Source organism: Xiphophorus hellerii, chromosome 23 (assembly GCF_003331165.1).
Source record: "Xiphophorus hellerii strain 12219 chromosome 23, Xiphophorus_hellerii-4.1, whole genome shotgun sequence".
Taxonomy (NCBI): domain Eukaryota; kingdom Metazoa; phylum Chordata; class Actinopteri; order Cyprinodontiformes; family Poeciliidae; genus Xiphophorus; species Xiphophorus hellerii.
Genome location: NC_045694.1, coordinates 1,487,071 through 1,509,781, shown reverse-complemented (window position 1 = coordinate 1,509,781; position 22,711 = coordinate 1,487,071). Strand labels below are relative to the sequence as shown.

At 41.4% G+C, this 22,711-nt stretch overlaps 1 protein-coding gene across 6 annotated transcripts in view; it reads left to right on the top strand.

Moving 5' to 3' along the window:
- lingo2 (leucine rich repeat and Ig domain containing 2) overlaps window positions 1–21,706 on the top strand; it is a 199,080-nt gene extending 177,374 nt beyond the window's left edge. For all 6 annotated transcript variants that reach the window (XM_032555136.1, XM_032555137.1, XM_032555139.1 and 3 more), the window contains one exon: window positions 18,831–21,706. In XM_032555136.1, the coding sequence (XP_032411027.1) occupies window positions 18,867–20,684 (1,818 nt within the window). In that variant the 5' untranslated portion in view covers window positions 18,831–18,866 and the 3' untranslated portion in view covers window positions 20,685–21,706. The remainder of the gene's footprint in view (window positions 1–18,830) is intronic.
- The last annotated feature ends 1,005 nt before the right edge of the window (window positions 21,707–22,711 follow it).

Sequence of the window (22,711 nt, the reverse complement as noted above, 5' to 3'; positions counted from 1 at the left end):
AGTTCTGGCTCTGAAACATAGTTTTCATCATTTTCTTTATATTTGCATTCATAGATTGATATGTTAGTAAGTTTGAGTAGATTTCTGCGTCTTGTTGAGAAAGCGTTACACAGATGTTGTCAACCAGTTTCAGCACGAGAATAAAAGGTCAGCAGGTGACCCGCAGCATCACATATCACTCCTGCCCCGTCGTCCCTCTCTTCCTCCATCGCCTGAACTCTGCTCCTCAAACCTGCAGCCGGAGCCTCATCATTCATCATTCAGGCGACTCGCGGGGAAAAAATTGGCTTTTAATTATTTATTTTCTGCCCGTGTTCTGGGAAATTTGGGGGCAAGACCCTGTCGTCGTTTACAGGAAGACCTGGACGGATGATAAATGTTCTGACCCGCTGATTTCATTTGAAACTTTGCTGTTTTCCTCTGTTTCAGTCCAGGTGGAGTTTAATAAGGAAACGAATCGCTCTGGTGTTTTACTTTGTTTTTCTTTACACTATATGTGTTTGGAAAAGGTTAAATCCATCATTACTTAATAAGTAGAAAAAAAGTGTTGTATAGTTTTCTGTTCATATTTAGGACACTTTATTAATGGCTCAGAAGCCATTAGAACAGCCTGATGATGATATGAAGCACGTGGAGTTTGAACAGAATGAGCTTTTTGTTCATTTGGTTGAAAATTAATAAGACAAAGAGATTTCAGTGGCACAACAATAGCAGAGAGACGCCGGCGCTGGGTTAAACTAGGCTTATCATTTTTGGAACAAAAGACAAAAACAGGAGCTCAGTTAATCAACAACAGCCTGCTAATGATCGCTGCCTGTGCTGAATGATTAAACAAAGATCAATGAAATTGCCCTAATTGCACCATGCTAACTCTTTGTGAACAAAACCACGCAAGGTGAAGCACGTAATTACAGACAAAGCAGAACTCCAGCAATAAACCACGATTTCTTCCCATCATTGGAGAGAAAACAATCCGGACAGGGAGCGGCGGAGCCGAAACGTCCCAGGGGTTTGGAGTAAAGGGCCAGGGGCCTCCCGGTTCAGAGTTTCATCTTTTCTCTCCTTCCTGCTCTTCATTTGGTGGATGGGCACCGTTGTGTGCGGCTCTGCGGTTTGATTAGTCGCTCCCCAGGGCTTCCACAGGGAAGAGAATGTGTTTACTACAACACTTTTATGCCATATACAGTGTTCAGTTCGCGGCCTTGATTGAGCCCAGTAGGCCTATTGAGATCACAGCCTCCTCTCGCTCCAAACCTCTGCGGGTTAATTAACCAGACTAGGTAACTAGCTAGCCTCCTCTGATTGCATTAGCAGACAAACAGACCAAACCATCCCAGCTGCTCTGTATTCCTGCGTTCTGTGATCTTTGTGAACTTGAATAGATTTGCTCCCTGGACCTGGAGGGGATCTGAATGACAAACGCGGCTCGTTTTTCCGGCCGGTCAGCGATGCCGCGGCTTCCTGCCGCTGCGAGGCTCAGAGGTACGAAATCAGGACTGCAGAGTTAGAAGGCTGTTGGGTTTGGTAAGACGTATTCATTTCAGACTTCTGATTAAAAATGGATTAATTATTACACAGTAAATATTTCCCATCAATCAGCAGAATCATGGAAGTTAATTTGGTTATAATAATGTATTTTTATTCAGCAAGAATTTCTCACTGGTGATGAAGGAAAGTGCTTTAAATGGAAAAAGTCCCATCAGCGCCTGATTCAGCAGAATCTTTCATTCACAAGAGTTCATTCAATCACTAATTAATATTCTGTAAAATTGTTGGAGCCTTCATGTCTGCTCAGGAAGTTGATGCTAACGTTTCTTTGTGTAGTGAAAGTGTTTGGGGTAACTCTGTAGCAGCTGAGCTGCGTAGCGGCTCGGTTAGCGTGAGCCGCTCCTGGATCGTCTGCTGACGTCCTGCTGCTGCACAGATGGAGCAAACCCAGTCGGATCCTCCCCACGTCCTCCAGAACCACACTGATCCCCACTCCAGCTGCCCTTTGTGAGGCCGCCAACGGCTCACATACTGTATGTCTCTGCTGCTTTACCGAGCCGCATCCGCCCGGCAACAGAACCTCAGCGTGTCCCGGCCCGTTAACTCATCTGCTCCTGTGGAGCCGCAGAGTGACGGACGCTGCAGCGGACAGCTCAGCGCTGATGGACCACTTCAGCTTTTCTGACTGAACACAATGTTGCTTTAAACATCATGGGAGCGTAAATTACTGCCAGTCGGTGTTGAGGTTCTGTGAAAAACCGTTTGACCCCGGAGGGGGGGTCAAACTGCAGATATGCTGTTTTCATGCAGCATATCTGAAATATTTGAAAGAAAATGCAGCTGGAGATGCTGAAATACTTTTGCGAAGCAGCCAATCCAGGGGCAGCGTTTACCATCCTTGCTGCTGATTGGCTGAACCTCCAAGAGCAGAAATAAGGAAATCTGTAGGAATCAGCTGCTGTGGTGGAGATAAGATGTTTCCACCGGCCGTATTAATGCATATTTATGTATTTTTGGTGTTTAAACTAAAGTAGTCAGATATACGCCTGTTCAAGTATTTGCTGATTGCAGCTGGTTGCAGATGAATATCAGGAATTCACTCTTTAATGAGCCAGTATTTGGTTTTAATGAACATCTGAAGCCATTACAGAAAAATATTATAAATCTTGAGATTTATAATATTTATTTAGGACTGTCAGAGTGTCATGTATGCTTTGCTTTCAGTTGGTCCCATTTCAATAAATAAATTAAAGTTTGTTTGTAATTTAACAAAACATGAAAAGTTGGAAGGGTTTGAATAGTTTTGCAGTTAGTGAACATCGAGGCCTTTGTGTGTCGTCAGCTTGAGGTTTAATCTCCTTAGTGGTGAAAAGGTGAGGAACTGTGAGCCGTTTTGTCCTGAGATGTAATGAGCATTCAGGTTTCAGTGAAGTGCTGAGGCTTAAGAAAAGCAGCAGCATAATTCATCCTGTTTGCAAGGCAAGCCCTCATTACGGACAGAGGAAGAAAAGGCCCAGCTTAGGACTCTTCCTCGCTTTAATCACTTTTGGTGGCACTTTGTGACTCAAGTTCAGGCTTTGGTTTGACTGACGGAGCAAAAAGTGAGCAGTTAGAGGGAGTGAATTATCACAGCATCACAGAGGAAGCAGAAACACGAAGGCCGACGGCTGAGCACCAGCTTTTATGCATTAGACATCAGGAATCCTTAATTTAGTTGCCATAATTGCTTTCATATGCAGTAATGATAGAAAAAGTGCCACAGCCTGCAGATGATTTATGGTGCTTGAATTTTTAAAAAGCAATAAGCAACCAGCTCAGTCTGAAAACAGCTGGATTGGACAGATGAAGCAACATTTGAAAATAATTGTTTCTTTCTCTGTCTCTTTCTGAGTTAATGGATCATATTAACGTTGCGTTTTATTGTTACATTGTGATTTCTGGATGTGCTGGTAGAAACCCAGAGTTTATTGGTCCAGCGCTGATTGTAGTGGGCAGTTTAAATGCTCCTTCGTACAGGAATGATATTGAATTTCTAAGCTAACACAACATTGAAATGATGAACGGCACTTAAACGCATCATCTTAACAGCAGATCCATTGAGGAAATATAATAGGCTCATCTGTGTGCAGCTAAATGTCGGCTGCAGCCATCAGTGGATAAAAGCAGACGCTGGCTAATACATCGAACCGTGTGTGAGTATGCATTCTGATGCATTTTATTTATTTATTCCTCTATGATTATAACTGATGTCAATAAAACATCTATTTTCCCTGATACTGAACTCCTTCCAGAGGACCAGTCACTTTCTGCAGCTTCAGGAATCCTGCCTGCTGTTTGAAAACACAGATTTCACTTTTTCTGCTATTAATGGAGCAGAACTAAATGTTCTGTATCCTGGATTCTGTAATGGAGCCCATGGGCTTTATGATGAAGGATATGCAGTAAATCAAAATAACTGCAGGACAGAGACAAACAAATGCCACTTGCCAAGAGAAAACTAACATTTTCTAGCTGTTTGGAAAGAAATGTGTTCATCTCTGCAAAGAGGAAGCAAAGCTTTCAGGTCTGTTGGAGATTTTGAGAATCTGTTGGGGGAAAAACAGCAAACTTAGTAGAAACCTGGGACCAGTGATTTATTGTAAATCCCACCACAGTAAGGTTTACTGAAGTTATGGTGACAAAGGAACACAGGTTAGCATTTCTCCACAAAAGATGAGCTCTTCAGACAAAAGCCAGATATCTGCAGGACTGTTTGGATTCCTGACTGTTGCAGGCGCTCAGGTAAGAGGCGCTGTTGGCTCAGACTTCCTGAGGAACGCTGACCGTGCTCTGCTCACTCCGTAATTAATTGTTGGAAGTCCTGCTTACCCTGACCATCTGGACAAAGAATTAGGCCACAGCAGTAGCCTCCAGTTTATTCCCTCCTCTTCCATCTGAGACAAACTGGAACCAGTGGCTGATTATTTCCTGTCGCAGTAACACAGCATCCTCCAAAGCCTTTCAAACAGACACAGATGTTTGTGGCAGTCGTGATAACACAGAAAATAGTTCAATAATGGATGCAAATTTGGTTCATCTGCTCCTAAAGGTATTTTATGGTTAACTGGCTGAGAGATGCATGAAATGGTTATGAAGTTTAAAGTTTAGATGAAACTAGTGGTGGGATTTTATTTGAGTTAATGGTAGGGTCTGTAAATGATCACATTTTAACTGAAAGCAATATATTAATAAAATAAGTAACATTTTCAATTCAGAAAATGGTCACAAAGCCTTTTTGCTGCTAAATTATTGAATAAATAGACATGATGACATTTACAGTTTCTAACCTTCAACCATCAGACTGGAGTAAATTCAGCTCTCCAGAGTTTCAGGAGCTTCTTTAGAAATGTGGACTGTGGTTGTTGACATTAGCATTAGCTACATGTTTAGCACTGAGATGCTGTTTTAGGCTTAAATAGCTTCACTGACTCCTTTTAGCACAACTTGAACACAACAATAGTCTTTCCCAGCGTCCAATCAGATCGTTTAGAAGCAGAAATTAACCGAGAGAAGCGACTTCGTCCATCACTGCTGCTGGTGGACGCAGCGTCAGATTTACAGAAACGAGCCAAAGCAAAGATTCCAGATGTTACAAGGTTTCAGAAAAATTTAATCAATTGCATTTACATCTTTGACATATTAAAATTTACGCGCTAAAGCCTTGACCCTAGCTAAAATAGTAAATTTATAAAAGTGACATTTGTCTTGAGCCTTTCCACTGAAGTCACAGTGAAGCTGTTGGGACCAAACAAGACGGGAAGATGAAGGTCAATCCTTTACTGACGGCTTTGAGTGTCGAGTAAATTGCTCAAATGATATTTATTATTAAAACTGTTAATGTGACTTAAAAAATTTATTAAAGTGTAAATAAATTAGAAAGTCAGACTGACTTTAGAGTCATAAGTTGTGACTCAAGTTGACATTAACAGAAAAACTGAGATTCATTTCTCAACAAAATCCTTTTTATTTACTTTTTGGACTTTATGTTTTGCATCATCCGCCAGATATTTTCTTTTCAAACAGTAACAGATGAGTCATTTCTTCAAAATGCAGACAAATTATGATCCAGAGATTGGTGTAGAAGGAGATTGTTTGTATGTTGCTGAAATCTCTGGGTGTGTAAACAGGTGAAAAGTATTTTAAAAGCAGAAGCTGTGGGCAGATTAGCGGCGCCGCGGCAGATGGACTCTGATGGCGTCAGGCTGGCCAGAAACAGGCTGAAAGGTGCAGTTGCTTTATGAAACGGCTGCTGCAGATGATAAGCTCAGAGCTGAGGATTCATGTCCTACTGCAGGAGTTCAGCTCCAATATGGCAACCTTTAGCTTTTAGCCCATCTGAGAAATCAAACACTGATTAAACTGCATTAAAAACCAGAAATAATCAGTATACTTTGTGTGGAGAATGAAACATAAATAGTGCATTGGGGAAAGAAAAAAATCATTTTATTAAAACTGCAGTGATGTGGAGGAAGGTCCATGGAGTAGCTGATAAATCCAAAGATTATTTAAATGTGTTTTCATAATAAAGCATCCGGAGCTCCGCATTACCTTTCAGCTTCCTTCAAAGATTAAAGCTGCACTTCGAACTTCCTCACTTCTGAAAAGTCAAGAAAGTCATTAAGTAACCAGACACTGTCAGCGGGGAAATGATGGGAGAAAATCAGAGAAGAGCCATGAGAAATGGCCTAGTTAATGATTTCTGTGCAGAGGGGTCTGTCTGCAGCGGCGCTGGCTGCAGCTTATCTGCAGCTAACAGAACCGTGATGAAACCCGCCCAGAGGCTCCAGGTGGCAACAAACTTCTACTGACAGGTTAGCAGAGGTGGAGCCTCAACAATCTGCTGAGCGTCATTACACGGAGCGCTGCATCAGCAAAACTCAACCCATGAATAGATGCTGCTGGGATATCAGGACCGTCCCTGAATCTGTCTCATCATCTGAACATCCTCAGATCCACCAGGTGTCTGCAGGCCGACAGAACTGAACAGAACTGAGCCAAACTGGCTGCTTGCTGCTCAGCAGGCTGGGCCCGACGTCGGCTTTAATCCTCACTGAGTGATCAGAACCTGCTGGACCGCCGCCATCTTCATCTGATCGATTATAAAAACACGTTCTGCCTCGCTGGCGTTGGTTTGAAACGTCGGTTTGTTTCCTATCAGGTCCGATTCGTTGTCACACGGTTCCCTCATAATGTTTGAGAAATTTCAAATGAAGCTGATTCCACTTTTGATTTCACATCAGGAAGTGATAAAAAAAAATCTTTTTATTGGGTAATTTGGTGTCAACTATAAATATATTTAATCATGGAAAACATGGCCAGCTAGTTAGCTTGATTTGGCTAACTGTGCTAATGTCTCTCTGTTGATTTCTACACAACAACAAACGGAAACAAATCTTCCAACAGCTCAATGTTTTATTTCCAACCTCTGACTAAATTACAAAGAGGAGATTTGACTTTGTTCTCAGTTTTATTTGACTTTTTTTAAAGTTATTTTGTAGAAATGTGTGAAAATGTTACTGTGACTCAGATGAGATCAGATCAGGAAGGTTTTACATCAGACCAGATTTATCATTTCTCTGCTTTGACAGATTATCTCTGGTTATTAAATAATAATGCAATAACTTTTAATCAGCTTCAGCTGCAGATCTTCACTCATTACGATCAGCTTCAGACTCACTTTAAACCCGAGCACACAGATCTACAGTCAGACGCCACAGTGGTCACATATTCTACTAACATAGCAAAATGTCTCTCTGCTGCTCTGAGCAAAAACCTTTGAGCCAATCAGAACATTTTCATTGGCTCTGGAAGTTGAAAAGGTTTTGGCAGATATCGGATCTCATTTGGACTTATTTATACTGAGCATGCATGTAGCGACAGTGGAGAGAAAAAAACTCCTCTTTAACAGGAAGAAACCTCCAGCAGAACCAGAACCAGAACCTGGTTCAGGACAAACAACCATCTGCTACGACCGACTGGAGGTTTGAGAAGACAGAACAGAAACAGAATCACTGATCCAGGAGTAAAAAGTTGATATGAGGAGAGAGAGAACCAGTTTCTGAGCCGACGGCTCCCATCAGAAAGGAACCGCAGCCAATCAGAACCAGGCGGAGCGTCTAGGGAGGAACAAACATAAACAGTTAGAATAACAGCAAATAATGCAGCTTGGAGAGCAGAGGAAGAGGAAAGTGAGGAAAAGTGGTCAGTTTGTCTTCCAGCAGCATAACTGCAGAGAAACGTCAGGAAAAGCCAACAGCTTAATCCTGGAGAAAAAGCTGTTAGAGGCGTCAGAAGACCTGAGCCTGGGGTCAAAGTTCAGCTTCCAGCTGGACAACCAGCCTGAACATCCGGGTTAGAAAAGTTTTTCACTGTTTGGTCACCACTATCAGGAAAGTCGGTCTTCCTTGAAGGAGTGTGTTTGTTCAGAAACTGCGTTCAGATGCATGATTTTTGTCAGAAATCAACCCAACATGAACTTCCTGCTGCGTGTTCTGCCACTTCCTGTTGATGTGACCTTTCTGTGCACTCAGACGTGACTTCTCCTCTCCATCAGACGACTCCAGCCAACTTCTCTCCCAGCAGGCCTTAATAATCTGTCCGTGACCCTGTCACAGCTTCATCAGTTCTCCTCTTTTGGATGACTTCTGATTCCAAGCAGAAATCCCAGAAGATGCCGTGACTCAGCCATCTACCCGCCAAAAATCAAAGTTCCTCAAATCCCTCCGCTTGCCCATTTTTTCTGCTTCCAAAACCAAATTCAGACCCAAAATGAATCAGCTGGTCATTGTCAGGTAGATGTTACATAGGATGATCACTGCTGGTCTTATTTGTTTCAACTGAACAGCTTCACAGAAAACACACTTTAGATTTTTCATCTTTGCAGAAATAAAACTAGATTATTGCTTGTAGTTTTATGCAGATTTGCAAAGGTTTACATGTCCTGAAATTTTTCAGATATTGATACATTTCAACCATAACTTCTGTGTATTTTATGCTGATTTATGTGACTAGTGCATCATTGTGAAGTGAGAAGTTTCAAATGTATTTTAATAACTCAGTCTGTTCAGTCCTTCAGTGAAACAGGAATCCAGTTGTTCCAGTTGTAATTTCCTGTGTTCGCTTTGAGAAACAAGTACAAAAAACCCAGTTCAGAAGCTTAACGTTACTCTGAACACATCGCCTTGACAGACTGACAGTTAAAACACAAACTCTTCTCCAATGCTTGAAGTGATCACTCAGGGCTCTGTTACCTAAAGCGCCACAGTGAATCCAGATGCCGTCACTTTTCAAAGGAAGCAAATAGAGCAAAAAGACGTCAAACATGAATGAAATTAATAAACACAACTCAAAAAGTTAAATGTTAGGAAAATAAAAGGCAGCAATAGAGAATGTTGTTTTATATTATGACAAAAAAATTGGTGCTTTTTCATATACTTGCACTGAAAAAAGCAGAGAACATTCCTGTATTGAGTTTTCTGTTTGTAAAATCATAAAACAATGTTTGAATATTTAACTTTCTCCATTTTGCAGAAATGCTGTTAATCTGCTTCCTTCTCCTTCGTCACAATGTGGGGCTTGAAAAGTGGGACATGTTTCATTTCATCAAACTGAAATCTGATGGGAACCTTTGGCACAAACAGCAGATGGTTTGATTATGAAAGCATTTTCTTTACGATACGTCACTTTGCCAAAGTTGAATGGTTGTAAAGTTGCTCCAAGTGTCTGCTTATCTCACTTCTGTGTTTGTACTTGAGGCGAAGAAAATGTAATTAAACTCGCTGCATTGTTTTGCAGTGTTTCACAAGTCAACAGTGTTTATGCTGTGACATTACCTGGAGCAGCCAGTGGCAATGCAAACACAAACCTACTCACACTCGTTTGACTGAGTGCAGCCTGTGGCTGTTGCCGTTGACAAGCCGCCCGACAGATCCGGATTCAAATTTAATGATCTGTTGTTTTTCCTCTTTTCATTTCACTCCCACTGCTTCCCTTCCCAGCATTATTCCAAGTAAAAAGTTTGTGGATCCAGCAGTGAGACCACCTGGGACTTCCTCATGAGTTATTCAGCGTCGATGGGAAAGTTTAATGGTGGGATAATTAGTCATATACTAAACATAGATGAGGAATTATATTCTTCTTGTGTGAGAACACACCGACATGACGCTGGATTTTATACTGATGCTTTAAACTCAGCTGGTTCATCTAGACGGGTTTATTTTTTCATATCAGCTCCAGTTTTTAGACCGAAGCTGAGTCAGCAGCTTTTTACAAACATCAAAATGAACCAAATATTAAAAAATAGCAGATTTATGAAAAGTATCAGTATCTGCTTTCAGATGTAAATTTAATTTCTTATGCATTCTTTAAGATAATATAGAGTAAAGTTCTGGTTGCAATACTAGTGGAAGAATGACCTTCTTGTCATTTAAGACTTTTATAGTCTATGTAATAAAAAGAAGACAATAATTACTCCATTCAAATAAACGTTTGTAATATTGATGTTCAGATTTTGTTTCCATTAGAGGCTGAAGGGAATTTCTGCTGCTCTTAAGGAAGACGGAGAATATTTCTGACAAAGGATTGCAGTGACGTTCTAACCATGACGAAAACTGTGAGACTTTCCTCTGGAAAAAGATCAGCAGGATGAGCCATAAAACGTTTTATCGACTGAAACATTCCAGTCAGGATCAGAACCACCATCATGGTGGAATAACCTGCAGTTTCTCCTCCTTCCTTCGTTTTTTCCTTTTGTTTTACGGGGCTGAAACGGAACCTGATCAATAACCAATAAGGCTTTGTGATGCTCATATGCACCGCAGCGGATAGACGCTAACAGCTAGCTATAAATCGGTTGAATCACCTAAACGGCTCCTTGGTTTGCACTCTGTTAGTTTATTGACCTTTTCTCTCACTGAGTTCAAAGGTCACGGCAGATTGTGTTTTTTCTAAATGGTGATTATAATTCTGGAGTGAATTTAAATGATGCAAAAACTATTTAGTACTTTAATAATGTCTTTACTGCAGTCCAGACCTCCCATAATTGCTGCTGTAGGATTCATAAATACTTTGTGAAATATTTTATTTTATTTAATTACTTATAAATATTGTGATGTGGAATTAGTCCAGTTTTTATCGTCTGTTGAACTTTCAGAAATTTCGGTGGCTGCATGTTTAGGAACAAATGAACATTATTTTTCTGCTTTCTCGCTCTCTGTCGGCTTTCGCACCACACGCACTCCGGTTGCCATGGTAACCGGCTGATAACAGCTCCACTAGCTACCAGAGCAGAGATTATGTTCAAGTACATCAGAAAAAACACCAAAAGACACAGAAACATTTCCTGAGAAGAATTGATGTTTTCAGGCTGGATGTTTGTTTTTAGTCACAATCAGAGGTCATGTGAGGTCAGCTGATCAGACAGAGGTCATGTGAGGTCAGCTGATCAGACAGAGGTCATGTGAGGTCAGCTTATCAAACAGAGGTCATGTGAGGTCAGCTGATCAAACAGAGGTCATGTGAGGTCAGCTGATCAGACAGAGGTCATGTGAGGTCAGCTTATCAAACAGAGGTCATGTGAGGTCAGCTGATCAGACAGAGGTCATATGAGGTCAGCTGATGAAACAGAGGTCATGTGAGGTCAGCTGATCAAACAGAGGTCATGTGAGGTCAGCTTATCTAACAGAGGTCATGTGAGGTCAGCTGATGAAACAGAGGTCATGTGAGGTCAGCTGATCAGACAGAGGTCATGTGAGGTCAGCTGATCAATCAGAGGTCATGTGAGGTCAGCTGATCAGACAGAGGTCATGTGAGGTCAGTTGATGAAACAGAGGTCATGTGAGGTCAACTGATCAGACAGAGGTCATGTGAGGTCAGCTGATCAAACAGAGGTCATGTGAGGTCAGCTGATCAGACAGAGGTCATGTGAGGTCAGCTGATCAGACAGAGGTCATGTGAGGTCAGCTGATCAATCAGCACCTGCACTGAAGACGTCTTATGTTAGAGTTCACTGAACCAAAACATTTACATGTAACTGACCAACTTCACAGTTTCTCTACATGTTTTAAATTAAAATTTTTTATGAGCCTGTGAAATGTTCTGCCTTCTCCTCCTCCAGCTGCTGGGGATTAATAGCCAAACATTTCGTCCTTTTCCAGATTCTGTGTGTGATTGTGTTATTTTTTTATCTTCCTGACTGAATCTTCGTCTGTCTGCAGAGACGCTAAAGAAGCATCATTGATACCGACCTTGAGCTCTGACTTTGACCGTCCTGTATTTTTTTTTGGACATAAGAAGTTTTAAACAATGAATGTAAATATTTTTACATTTTTTAGCAAATCATTTTATATTTAGTTTTTCCTCAGAAAATGTCAGCTTAGATAAGAGAACATTTTAAACGTTCTGTAAATCTTTGCATCATCACACTGCAAACAGATAAACTTGGATTGCTTCACTGTAAACTGCGTTGGCAACAGGAACTGATTTTCTCCTTCACTCGTACAGTTTTGTAAGTTTTTGCTGCAGGCTTGTGGAGAGTCATGCATGTCTTCTCGTATTACAGCTGATATGTTGCTGCATTGTTTCTCTGATGTGGCTCAGACCTTCCTTTGGTCTGAAGTTGTGCAGGCTGCTTGGTATATTTAGTTTTTATTAGACCATTTAGATGGAAGTATTGGCCTGGAAGAGCTGTGTGGGTGGCGGTTTAAAGGGGTTTGCCATCACTTTTAACTCTCCCTGTGGTTTAGTCAGAGCGCAGATGAAACGCCCCCTGACTCAGAGCTGATGCAGGCTGACCAGACAGGGAGGGGGGCAGAGGAGACCAAGGGCTCTCAGGAGCCCACACACTGTTAATGCTGGCTCCATATGCATTGTAATCAGGCCATCCATTTATCTAACCGGGCTTTTCAGCGTGAAGTGAGGGTTACCCTTTGAAAAATGTTTAAAAGGTTTAAACAGACAACAACCTGGTCAAGACAATCAGCGAGTTGAAGCTGGTGCTGCAGTTTGTTACTGAATGTATGAAAGAAAAGGTGTTTCGTTGTTGGTTCCTACCGTTTATCCGTCTGTCTCAGCCTGCTGGCGGTAATCTGGCATGATTCATGGAGTAGGTCTTTGTCCCCAGCAGCTCTCGGGTTTTAGGTTTTTTGTTGACACACTGATGTTTGCACCTCTGGACAGGAAGCGGTGCAGCTCTCAGCCGCTGTGGGCTAATCTCTGTACGGGGGAAAATCCCTTTAGGCATCCGTGATCTATGACGGCAGGATTACCGTCAGCATGGAAATAAAAATGTAAAACAAAAAATATTGTTTGTTCACTGCACATTGCATAATCATTTCACCACATTTTATTCAATATAAATAAATTAATTAATGCTGATTATCGCTACAGCAGGAAAACTCATGTTTCCCAGTACATGAGTTTCTAATGAGGCTGATGGCATAAAATTCACATCAAATATGAGCAACAAGCCTCAGAGAAATTCAAACCAATTAGTCCATAAATGAGTGAAATAAAGTTAAACGATACAAGAAAGTTTTATTAACTTGCTGAGTGAAATGTGTTCAGTGGAGAAGCTTCAGGATGTCTGGAGAAACCAGACTCCTGTTGGGCTTTCACCAGTTCCTCCCGCAAACGGACTTTAAGTTCTGGAGGTCCTGGAGGTTCTGGAGGTTCTGGATCTTGTGTGTTAACAGCAATGGCGGGTATCCACATGTCTCTCAAACGTTGAGGCAGATTCTTGTTTTTTAAGGATTAAATGTGAAACCTTGTTGAATGGTTTTGGGTTTTGGGTCGTTGCGGCGCTGCAGTGAGGTCGGGACCATCGTTGAATGGTTTTGGGTTTTGGGTCGTTGCGGCGCTGCAGTGAGGGCGGGACCATCGTTGAATGGTTTTGGGTTTTGGGTCGTTGCGGCGCTGCAGTGAGGGCGGGACCATCGTTGAATGGTTTTGGGTTTTGGGTCGTTGCGGCGCTGCAGTGAGGTCGGGACCAGCTGTGAAGCTCTAGCTGAGAACTCTTTGACTTTCCTGGTAATTCCTTTAACTCCTGTCAGAAACGAGCAGCACCGGGTCACATGTGATTTACGCTGAATCCTGTTTGTGATGATGATTGAAGCCACATAGAGCTAGAACATCCAGCATAGAGCTAGAGCATCCAGCATAGAGCTAGAGCATCCAGAGCTTCAGGAATACATCTGTGACCAAAAAGCTTTTAGCTTTGATTATGACAAACCTGGACTAAACAAACTGACACATTTCAGATGTTTTTTTATTTCTGCTGGTTTGAAATAATTATTCTTCGTGTCGCTTCGCTTTAATCCACGTATCTGAATTTACTGATGTATTGATTTTCTTTGTATATGTGAATATGTCTGCTATAAGTACTAATAAAGGAATATGGCATCTATTCTTCAGTATCAATATTCTAGTGCAACAATGTTCATATCATATGCATATTTACCACATCTGTTGCACATACTGCTGTGTAATAAATGACAGTAGATGTTTTTTCCCTCATTTATGATCTAATAGGTCAGCTGTCCTCCGTGTCGCCATGTTGCTTTTGTTTTTTACATGTAGCTGTTAACTTTTGCAACCTCTTAGCGTTAGCTTATCTCCAGAAATGTTGTATTTCTGTAGCCACTAAACGCAGGATTAGCTCTCAGCCGAACAGCTTTCCCTCTGGGATGAATTCAGATCGTTTTGTCTGATGCCGCACTTTGACTCATTCCCAAACCAAGCGTTATCAGGCTGAAAAGGAGAAACAGACTCAATCTACCAAGTTTATCTCTAATTAACACGGATTAACTGAGCTTTAACTTCGCTCTGCAAGCCAAGCAGAAGGATCATTTGTGCATGGAAGGCCATTATTACCCTGAGGCTGTTGATCTTCTCTTTTAAGGGCTCAGGGTCCCAAAACCCTAAATCGTGCCACTCTGATGGTGTTGATTTTTTCATGTGGTTGTGTTAATGAATTATGGAGTTTGCCTGCTGAAGCGCAGTTTATGACGAGCATCTGCAGTAACTGTGAAGCTCTGGCTGTTTTAGTTTGAATCCTTCAGTTCCTCCCTTAATGATGCGTTTGGCTGCTTATTGTTTTGACTCGTATCCGGGTCACATTGTGTTGCCTGAGACTGGATGGGTTTATTAAAGGCGTCCATGTTGTTTCACATGTGCTGAACGTCTCCATAACAGCAGCGCCGCCTCGTCCCTCTCATTAGGACCCACCTGATTACTCACTGATGCTGTTTTCCAAAGGTGGGCTAATTGCACTCTCACATCCTGAGCTAACCTGCATGTTAATGTTTTTCTTTTAGAGCAGCAGTTGCATAAATAAACATAATCATTATTTATCATTTTACTGTTTTAATAACCCATATAAGGTTTAACTGTTAAATAGACCAATCTGAACGTTTTATTGCCTTGTTTTGTTTTTGAAATTCATTGTTGACCTGTTGAGGTGATAAATGTAGTAAAATATGAGACCTCTAGTGTTCATGTGAGTAACTGCAGCTTGTTGCAGGCTGACTTCACCTGATTTTGTTGCTGTTGCCTCTAATCTAAGCAGTCAGATGAACGTCTGTAGATCAGTGTCTCCTTCATGGTCACAGAAAGTAAGAATAATCTTGGCTGCAAAAATGTTTAAACCTCTTAAACTTTTGTTATATTACAACCACAAACTGGAGTCTTAATGGTTGTGAAGTGGAGAGGGAATAAAATATGATTTTTAAAGATTATTACTGTTAAAAATCTGAAAACAATCATGTGTTTGTGTTTTTATGCCTGTGAGTGAATCCTCTGTTCTGCTGCAGGGGAACAAATCTTCACTTCAGACACCATGTCACCAAATAAATATCCAAATCAAATCATAAATGTTTTTCATATGAGGATGAAGTCAAAAATACAAATAAAACATTGATGTATTTTTTAATCTCATGTGAAAATGAATAATGACAAAAGTCGTTTTTAAATTTTTCTTTTTAATTGATCATCAATTAAAAAGCAGCTGAGCGAACTGGACAGTAAAGATGAATCTTTTAACTCAAAGCATCAAAATCCACGACTCTGTGAAGAAACTTGTATGTTATGAGTTACAACATTGAATTCCCCTTAGAGGTAAATAACTTTTAAGTTGAACGTTTTCACTTTCTGGAACTGATTTTTTTTTAAGTTACCTTCTTTCAATATTCTCTGCTATCTCCTGAGTTATTATTTATTATTGCAAGTTCAGCTGTAAAGAAATGGAATCTCTAAAGTTGGAACAGACGCCGAACCAAGCATGCAGCAAATTCACATCCTGCATGATGTGTTTATTATTTTCCTGCTTATGGTTTTCCCTCATTTCCCATTTTATGCATCCATTATCCAAGTAAAAACACCTAAATCTGCCACTAATTATTTTCCTAAAGGTTGCTGCTGATTGGCTGGTAAAGAAAGCATGATGAGCAGAGAGAGGAGGAGGAACTGGGTTCTGTGCAGCGATCAGAACCGGAGGCCATCAAACGGTGTGAAAACCTTCCAGATGAACGAAGTCGGACGTTTTCAGAGGCTTTTTATTGGCTGATTGCACAAAGACCAGCTTTTTATCTGCATCCTCATCAACACGTAGAAATGAGAATCCAGGGTGTTCAACCTTAGATCAACGCCTTTGTGAAATGTTTACAGCCGACACTTAGTGACCATTTATTTTACACACTAAAGGGGAACAAACTGCAGAACTTACAAAGTCACCCGTAGAAATGAAATACTTTTGTTTCCAAGTTATTTTAGGTTGTTACTCATTTTCTGTTGCACTTTTATCAGCTTGACCAGTTAACATGCTGTAAGTTTCCACAGCACATATTCAGAAATATTCGAATATTCTTAGATTATTCCTAATCACGTAGGTTTAGTGAATATTATCATTTTAAATACAGCAGCATTGCCAAGATGAAGTGAAACAAGCTGACCTCCACCAGAGCAATGCCCACAATTTAGTCCGATATTATATAGATATACTTTAATTGCATAACAATATTTACTCCATTTTTGAGCTGTGGGGATAATTAGTTGGTGAATAATTTGAGGTCTGCGGGTGTCCACTCTGCATGGCGGGCAGACAGACGCTGATGGATAATCGGAGCCCTGATTGCTCGGCTCTAATTAAAACCGAATCATTTCTGGGTTCTGCAGAAGTTCTGCTTCGTGGACCAGAGAGGTTCTGCTCAGGATCTCTACCTGCTCCAGAAAACGCTCCTTGATCCTGTCTGGACTCGGAGAGAGGAATTCACAGCAGAACCAGAGATCCTTATTTCTGGTCCTACCAGGAAGTAAAACAACAAATTAATGGAGATAAATGTCAGACATTCCTTCTGGAACAGCTTCATTCTCACAGTAATTAAACTAATGAACCCCTGAACTTTCACTGTGAAATAATAATTGTTTTCCATGTTTTGAACTCACAACATAATTTGATCTGTTTGTAGTTATTATCAGCAGACCTTTAAAAAGAAAGAAGAGATGCATATTTTAAATAAATGGTGTTTACATCAATATTAACTAAAATGAGACATTTTTTGCAGAAATCATAAACCATGAAATAAATCTGAAGACTATTCAATTAGCATGCATATTCATCATGATGGCACTGTTAAAGTTTTCTTAGACATCTATCTTTAATTATCTTTGTCACATATTTTCATTTGTACAACCCAGAATATCCAAGACAGGGAATTCAGAAACATCCAGAAGTTTTCTTTTGTTTGGAGGCTGAATCAAAAATACCACAAGAAAAAACTAAAGTAGCTCCAAATGAAGCAAAACGAGACAAGAAGAAGATTTCTAGATCCTGTTCTAGCTCATGTGAGGACTCTGTAAAAATCCTTTGTCACATTAAGATAAAAATAAAAACTTCAGCGTATGATCTGGAGACTTTATGTGAAAGACAAACCAAAATAGAGAATATTTACCAAATGTTTCAGGTGAAGACCTGAGGCTGAGGCAGGACGTTTATCCTCAACATGCAGCCAAAGATCAGAGGTATGGGTTAGAATGGCCTAGTCAAAGTAGAGTTAAAACTAACTGAGAGTCTATGGAAGAACTAGAAAATGTATGTTTCCAGAAGCTCCTCGTCTAATCTGAATTTAGTTGTGGTTGTTTGATTTTGGGGCAGAATTGGAAAAAGAAAGTTCAGGAAAAAAAGAACGACTCCAAAAAACCAGCTGGTGAATTTGCAGCGTTTTGTTGACTAGAAATGCACACCACACTTTTCAGATTTTTATTTGTAATCATGTAACATCCATGAATCATTGTCTTTCATCTTCACAGTTGCTCACTACTTCCTGAAGAAATGTTTGAAACGCTGCAGAACTTCTTTCTGTTCTGAAGTGACTGTTGCATGATGGGAGTTTTTTATTTTAAAATAACCGCGATCATAAAACATGAAAAAATATTTATATCTAACTATTTCTGATCGTCCTCCATCAGCAGGGCAACCTGAGGAGTTTCTCTCCAGGTCAAAGTATTTAAGGAAATGAACAAACAGTTGGAGATTTCTTCATAACTTTCACTAACGGAGTCAACAGGTCAGAGCTTCGCTCTGCTGGATTCGTCTGACTACAGACGTAGGAAACAAGCTTTTCAAACTCAATGATCCTTTAGCTGACCAATAAAAACATATCAGCTGTTTAGAATCTGGAAAACAGCAATAAATGTAAAACGGCCGTTAATGATTCATACAAAAATATTTGTGATGTGAAAATAAAAAAATGAGCGTTTATAAACTGAGGATGTGCAAAGATGTTGTGACTGAGACATTTCCAGTGCAGCTGTCTGTCTAACGCAGTCAGCTGACTGACTGCGTTAGCAGGATGACGGCGTTGCACCGATGACCTCAGTCGCTGTTTCTGGTTCTGCTGAACTGGACATGAAGGACAACAGAAACCCAGATGTGACTCTGCAGCCTTTTCTCACTGCGCCTCATATCTGCCTCGTTTTATTAAAACATGAATGTTTGAGGAATTTGTATTGTGGTCTGAATCAAAGTTTTTTACGTTTCTCATACCTTGAAAAGCTCCTGAATTTACGCAGGAAGAACCTCGTCATGTTGGAGGTCTAATCGAGTTGGAAAAGCTTTGGGAAAAAGTTCCAGTAGTTTAGTTTAGTTTGAATTATTTAGCAGCTCAAAACCAAAAGCCAGAAGTTAGAAATGATCTAGAGAATCAGACTGAGTCTTATTCTGTGTCATTTACGTTGTTTTTGCAGGAAAACAGATTAGTTCCAACCTGACTTGGTATTTAAGAACCTTTTTCTGGTCTTTGTGTTTTTTGCAGAACCGTGACAGAACGGTGGACTGTCTGAACAAAGTCATGCTGCACGCGGTCGTCTCCTGCTGGCAGCCATTCCTTGGACTGGTACTAGTGGCTGCCTTTGTGGGCTCTTCTTTAGGATGTCCCTCACGCTGCGAGTGCTCGGCCCAGACCAAGGCCGTCGTCTGTCACCGCAAGCGAATGCCCACCATCCCAGACGGCATCCCGACCGAGACCAGGATCCTGGACCTGAGTAAAAACAAGCTGACAATGATCAACCCTGATGACTTTATTAACTTCCCTGGGCTGGAGGAACTGGACCTCAGTGGGAATCTGATCAGCTACGTCGAGCCTGGAGCTTTTAACGCCTTGTTTAACATGCACTCACTCAGCCTAAAGAGCAACCGCATCAAGCTCATCCCTCTGGGGGTTTTCACAGCCCTGACAAATCTAACCCAACTGGATATCAGTGACAACAAGATCGTCATTCTTTTGGATTATATGTTCCAGGATTTACATAATCTGAGGTCTTTGGAAGTGGGAGACAACGACCTGGTTTATATTTCTCACCGTGCGTTCAGTGGACTCCTGAGCCTGGAGGAATTAACCTTAGAACGATGCAACCTTACAGTTGTACCCACCGAGGCGCTCTCTCACCTGCACAACCTGGTCAGCCTTCATCTCCGTTACCTCAGCATTAGCACTTTGCATCCGTACTCCTTCAAAAAGCTGTTCCGGCTTCGGCATTTAGAAATCGATAACTGGCCTTCACTGGACCACGTGCCAGTGAATACCCTGCATGGCCTGAACCTGACCACATTGTTCATAACCAACACCAACTTATCCTCTTTCCCTTACCAAGCCCTGAAGCACCTTCCCTACCTGACCCACCTCAACCTGTCCTTCAACCGGATCCGCCACATCGAAGGAGGGATGCTGATGGAGCTGGTTCGGTTGCGAGAGTTGCATCTAGTGGGAGCTCAGCTGACCACCATCGATCCGCACGCCTTTCATGGCCTATGGGGTCTCAAGGTGCTCAACGTCTCCCACAACCGCCTGGACACCCTGGAAAAGGGCGTGTTCCACTCCCCCGAGGCTCTGGAGGTCCTTCTGATCAACAACAACCCCTTGGTGTGTGACTGTCGTCTCATGTGGATCCTGCAGAAAAAGCACTCCATTTTGTTTGGAGACTCGCAGCCAGAATGCAGCACACCCGAGGGGATCCGTGGTCGGCCTTTCAAGGAGTTCAAGGAGGCGCTCCTGTCTTACTACGTAACATGCACCAAGCCAAAAATCCGCGAGAATAAAACCCAAACAATTACTGTGGATGAGGGCCAGCAGGCAATGCTGCGCTGCAGCGCCGAAGGGACGCCGAGGCCGAGCGTGTCGTGGCTGTCCCCACGTCGACGAGTACTGACGAGTCGGAACCACGGACGACTGACGGTGCACAACAATGGCACATTAGAGATCAAGTCTGCAGAGATACAAGACAGTGGCGTGTACCTCTGCCTGGCCTCCAACACTGCTGGAAATGACACCCTGATGGCTTCATTAGCGGTGAAAAGTCTGGGGTCGCTGTACGCCAACAGGACCCAGCATTACACAGACCCTAACAACGGCACTGCCAACGAAACTGCCAACATTTCCCTTGGTCTGGACCTGAAGACTATTTTAGTGTCCACTGCTATGGGCTGCTTCACCTTCCTGGGAGTGGTCTTGTTTTGCTTCCTGCTCCTGTTCGTGTGGAGCAGAGGAAAAGGAAAACATAAAAACAACATCGATGTTGAATATGTACCTCGGTCAAAGTCCAACGGTACTAATGTCGATTCAGCCGAGGGACAGGCTGGTCCGCGGCGTTTTAACATGAAAATGATGTAAGTTATAAATACATATATAGAAGCGAGACGGAAGAGGACGGGATTGTGGACACAGCTGGAGTATAAAGTATTTTTTTGAAAATAGAATGACAGAATGAAAGTGGTTGTGAAACTTTGTAGACTATCTAGCATAAAGGGACATTCTGTAAATCACTGGATTGATGCCGAGATTCAGCAGCGAAAAGCACATTACACGTCTTACATAACTGCCAGCTGGCGACTTCTCAGAAGAGGCATGGAAACAGTTGTTGCCATGGGGACCTAAAGGCAAAAGGTGTCATGTATTAACTTTTTGAAATTTGTATGTACAAAAAGAAGCCCTTAGTTTTGGGTTGACTACAGACTCGTCTACACAATGTACAGTATGAATTTGTATCTAAGCTATTAACCTACTTTGTTTAGTCCTGCGCCATGCTTATTCACTGAACAATGAAAGACACCATGAGTTCTTCTGTTCAGTATGTTTACTGAATGCTTCATTATGTACCTGTGTGGATATTCATTCAACAGAACTATTCATAGCAATATTCATGGGATACATTAGCCAAAACTGTAACCCCAATGTTCTGCAAGAACGAGTTTCCATTGATTTAGGAAGGGCTTCTCCTCTATGGCTGAGTTTCTGTCCCTGTCCCCCGATTGCCACCTGGATAATATGAAACATATAGAATTTACTAATAATAAATATTTATGGAAAATGTTGATAATTTTGCAAAAGCCAACGCTCTAACACTGTTCAGGACCTAACACGAACCTCTGATCATCCTGAAAACGGCCTAGTCCAGGTCACAAACCACCTTTTTGTCCTATTTTTGTCTTTTTTTACTTTAACTGTACCTTTGCTGGTTGGCTAACTACATGTGTCAATTTTACAAAAGTGACATCTGCATCATTTTCCCCTGTAGAAAATTTGGACTTTGTTGTGGTAGTTCTTCATTTTGTTGTTGAATCATATAGATTGTAAAAACTACAAAAAGTAAAAGTTGAAAAAATGTATGTGAAATAAATGAATATGTATTTGTACCTATGTGTCCGATTATTCCTAATGTTATATTTCTAACATTATTCTGGCTCCAGTTTACGGTTTGTCATTGCATCATATAGATCAGTGTCAAGTCTCACTGTCCTACATGTTTTAGAGGTTTCCCCGCATTAATGTGCCTGATTCATCTGACTGCAGTTCAACATACGCCTGTTAATCAGTCATCAATTGAAATCAGCTGGACTGAAGCAAGGAAATACCTAAAACATGCAGGGCAGTGTGAATTGAGGGCCAGGGTTGGGAAACACTGATATAGATATCAGACACAGGATGTGCAATTCTACACAGATTTCAGCCCCAGATTCTCTGTTTTCCTTTGCAGGTTTAATGTATAATAATACTGTTAATGTATAAAGTTCTATAAAATGACTTTAAGGTTGTTGGCTGTTTTCCCACCTGATAGTCCAGTAGAGCCGGTTTGATTGGGCAACCTGTTCCCCTCCTCACCTGTGGGGGCGCTGCACCAGCAACCACTAAATTAAACCACATGGAAACCTCTGAAGAGGACACAGAGCGCAACTTCCTTCTTTACCAAATGGAAACAGGTTGGAGGATTTCTCTTTAGTCTTTGGTAAAAACTTTGAATTCCCCATTAGACTCACGTGTTTGTTTTGGTTGTATTTACCCAGAATGCTCTACGCTGTAGTCCACTTCCTGCTTTTGGAGCGTTCTCCAGTCCACTTGGTGTTCACATATGCATTTGAATTGCATCAGGGTTCACTTGAACCGAGCCCAGACCAGAGTTCGATTTGTTCACACGTCCCTAAACGAACTGCGGTTTGATTACAGCGGAATAAAGAGAGCTGGTATGAACTCACCCTTAGAAACCAGAGATGTGCATCAGGCCCTAAATTAGCCAGAATAAGATGTATAAATACATTAAAACTGTAATCTACTACAAGTATGAGAGGAGTAGTCGCATAAAAATAGCATCGTTCTTAAAATCCAACATGGCGGTGTGATGATCTGGAGCTGCTTTACTGCTG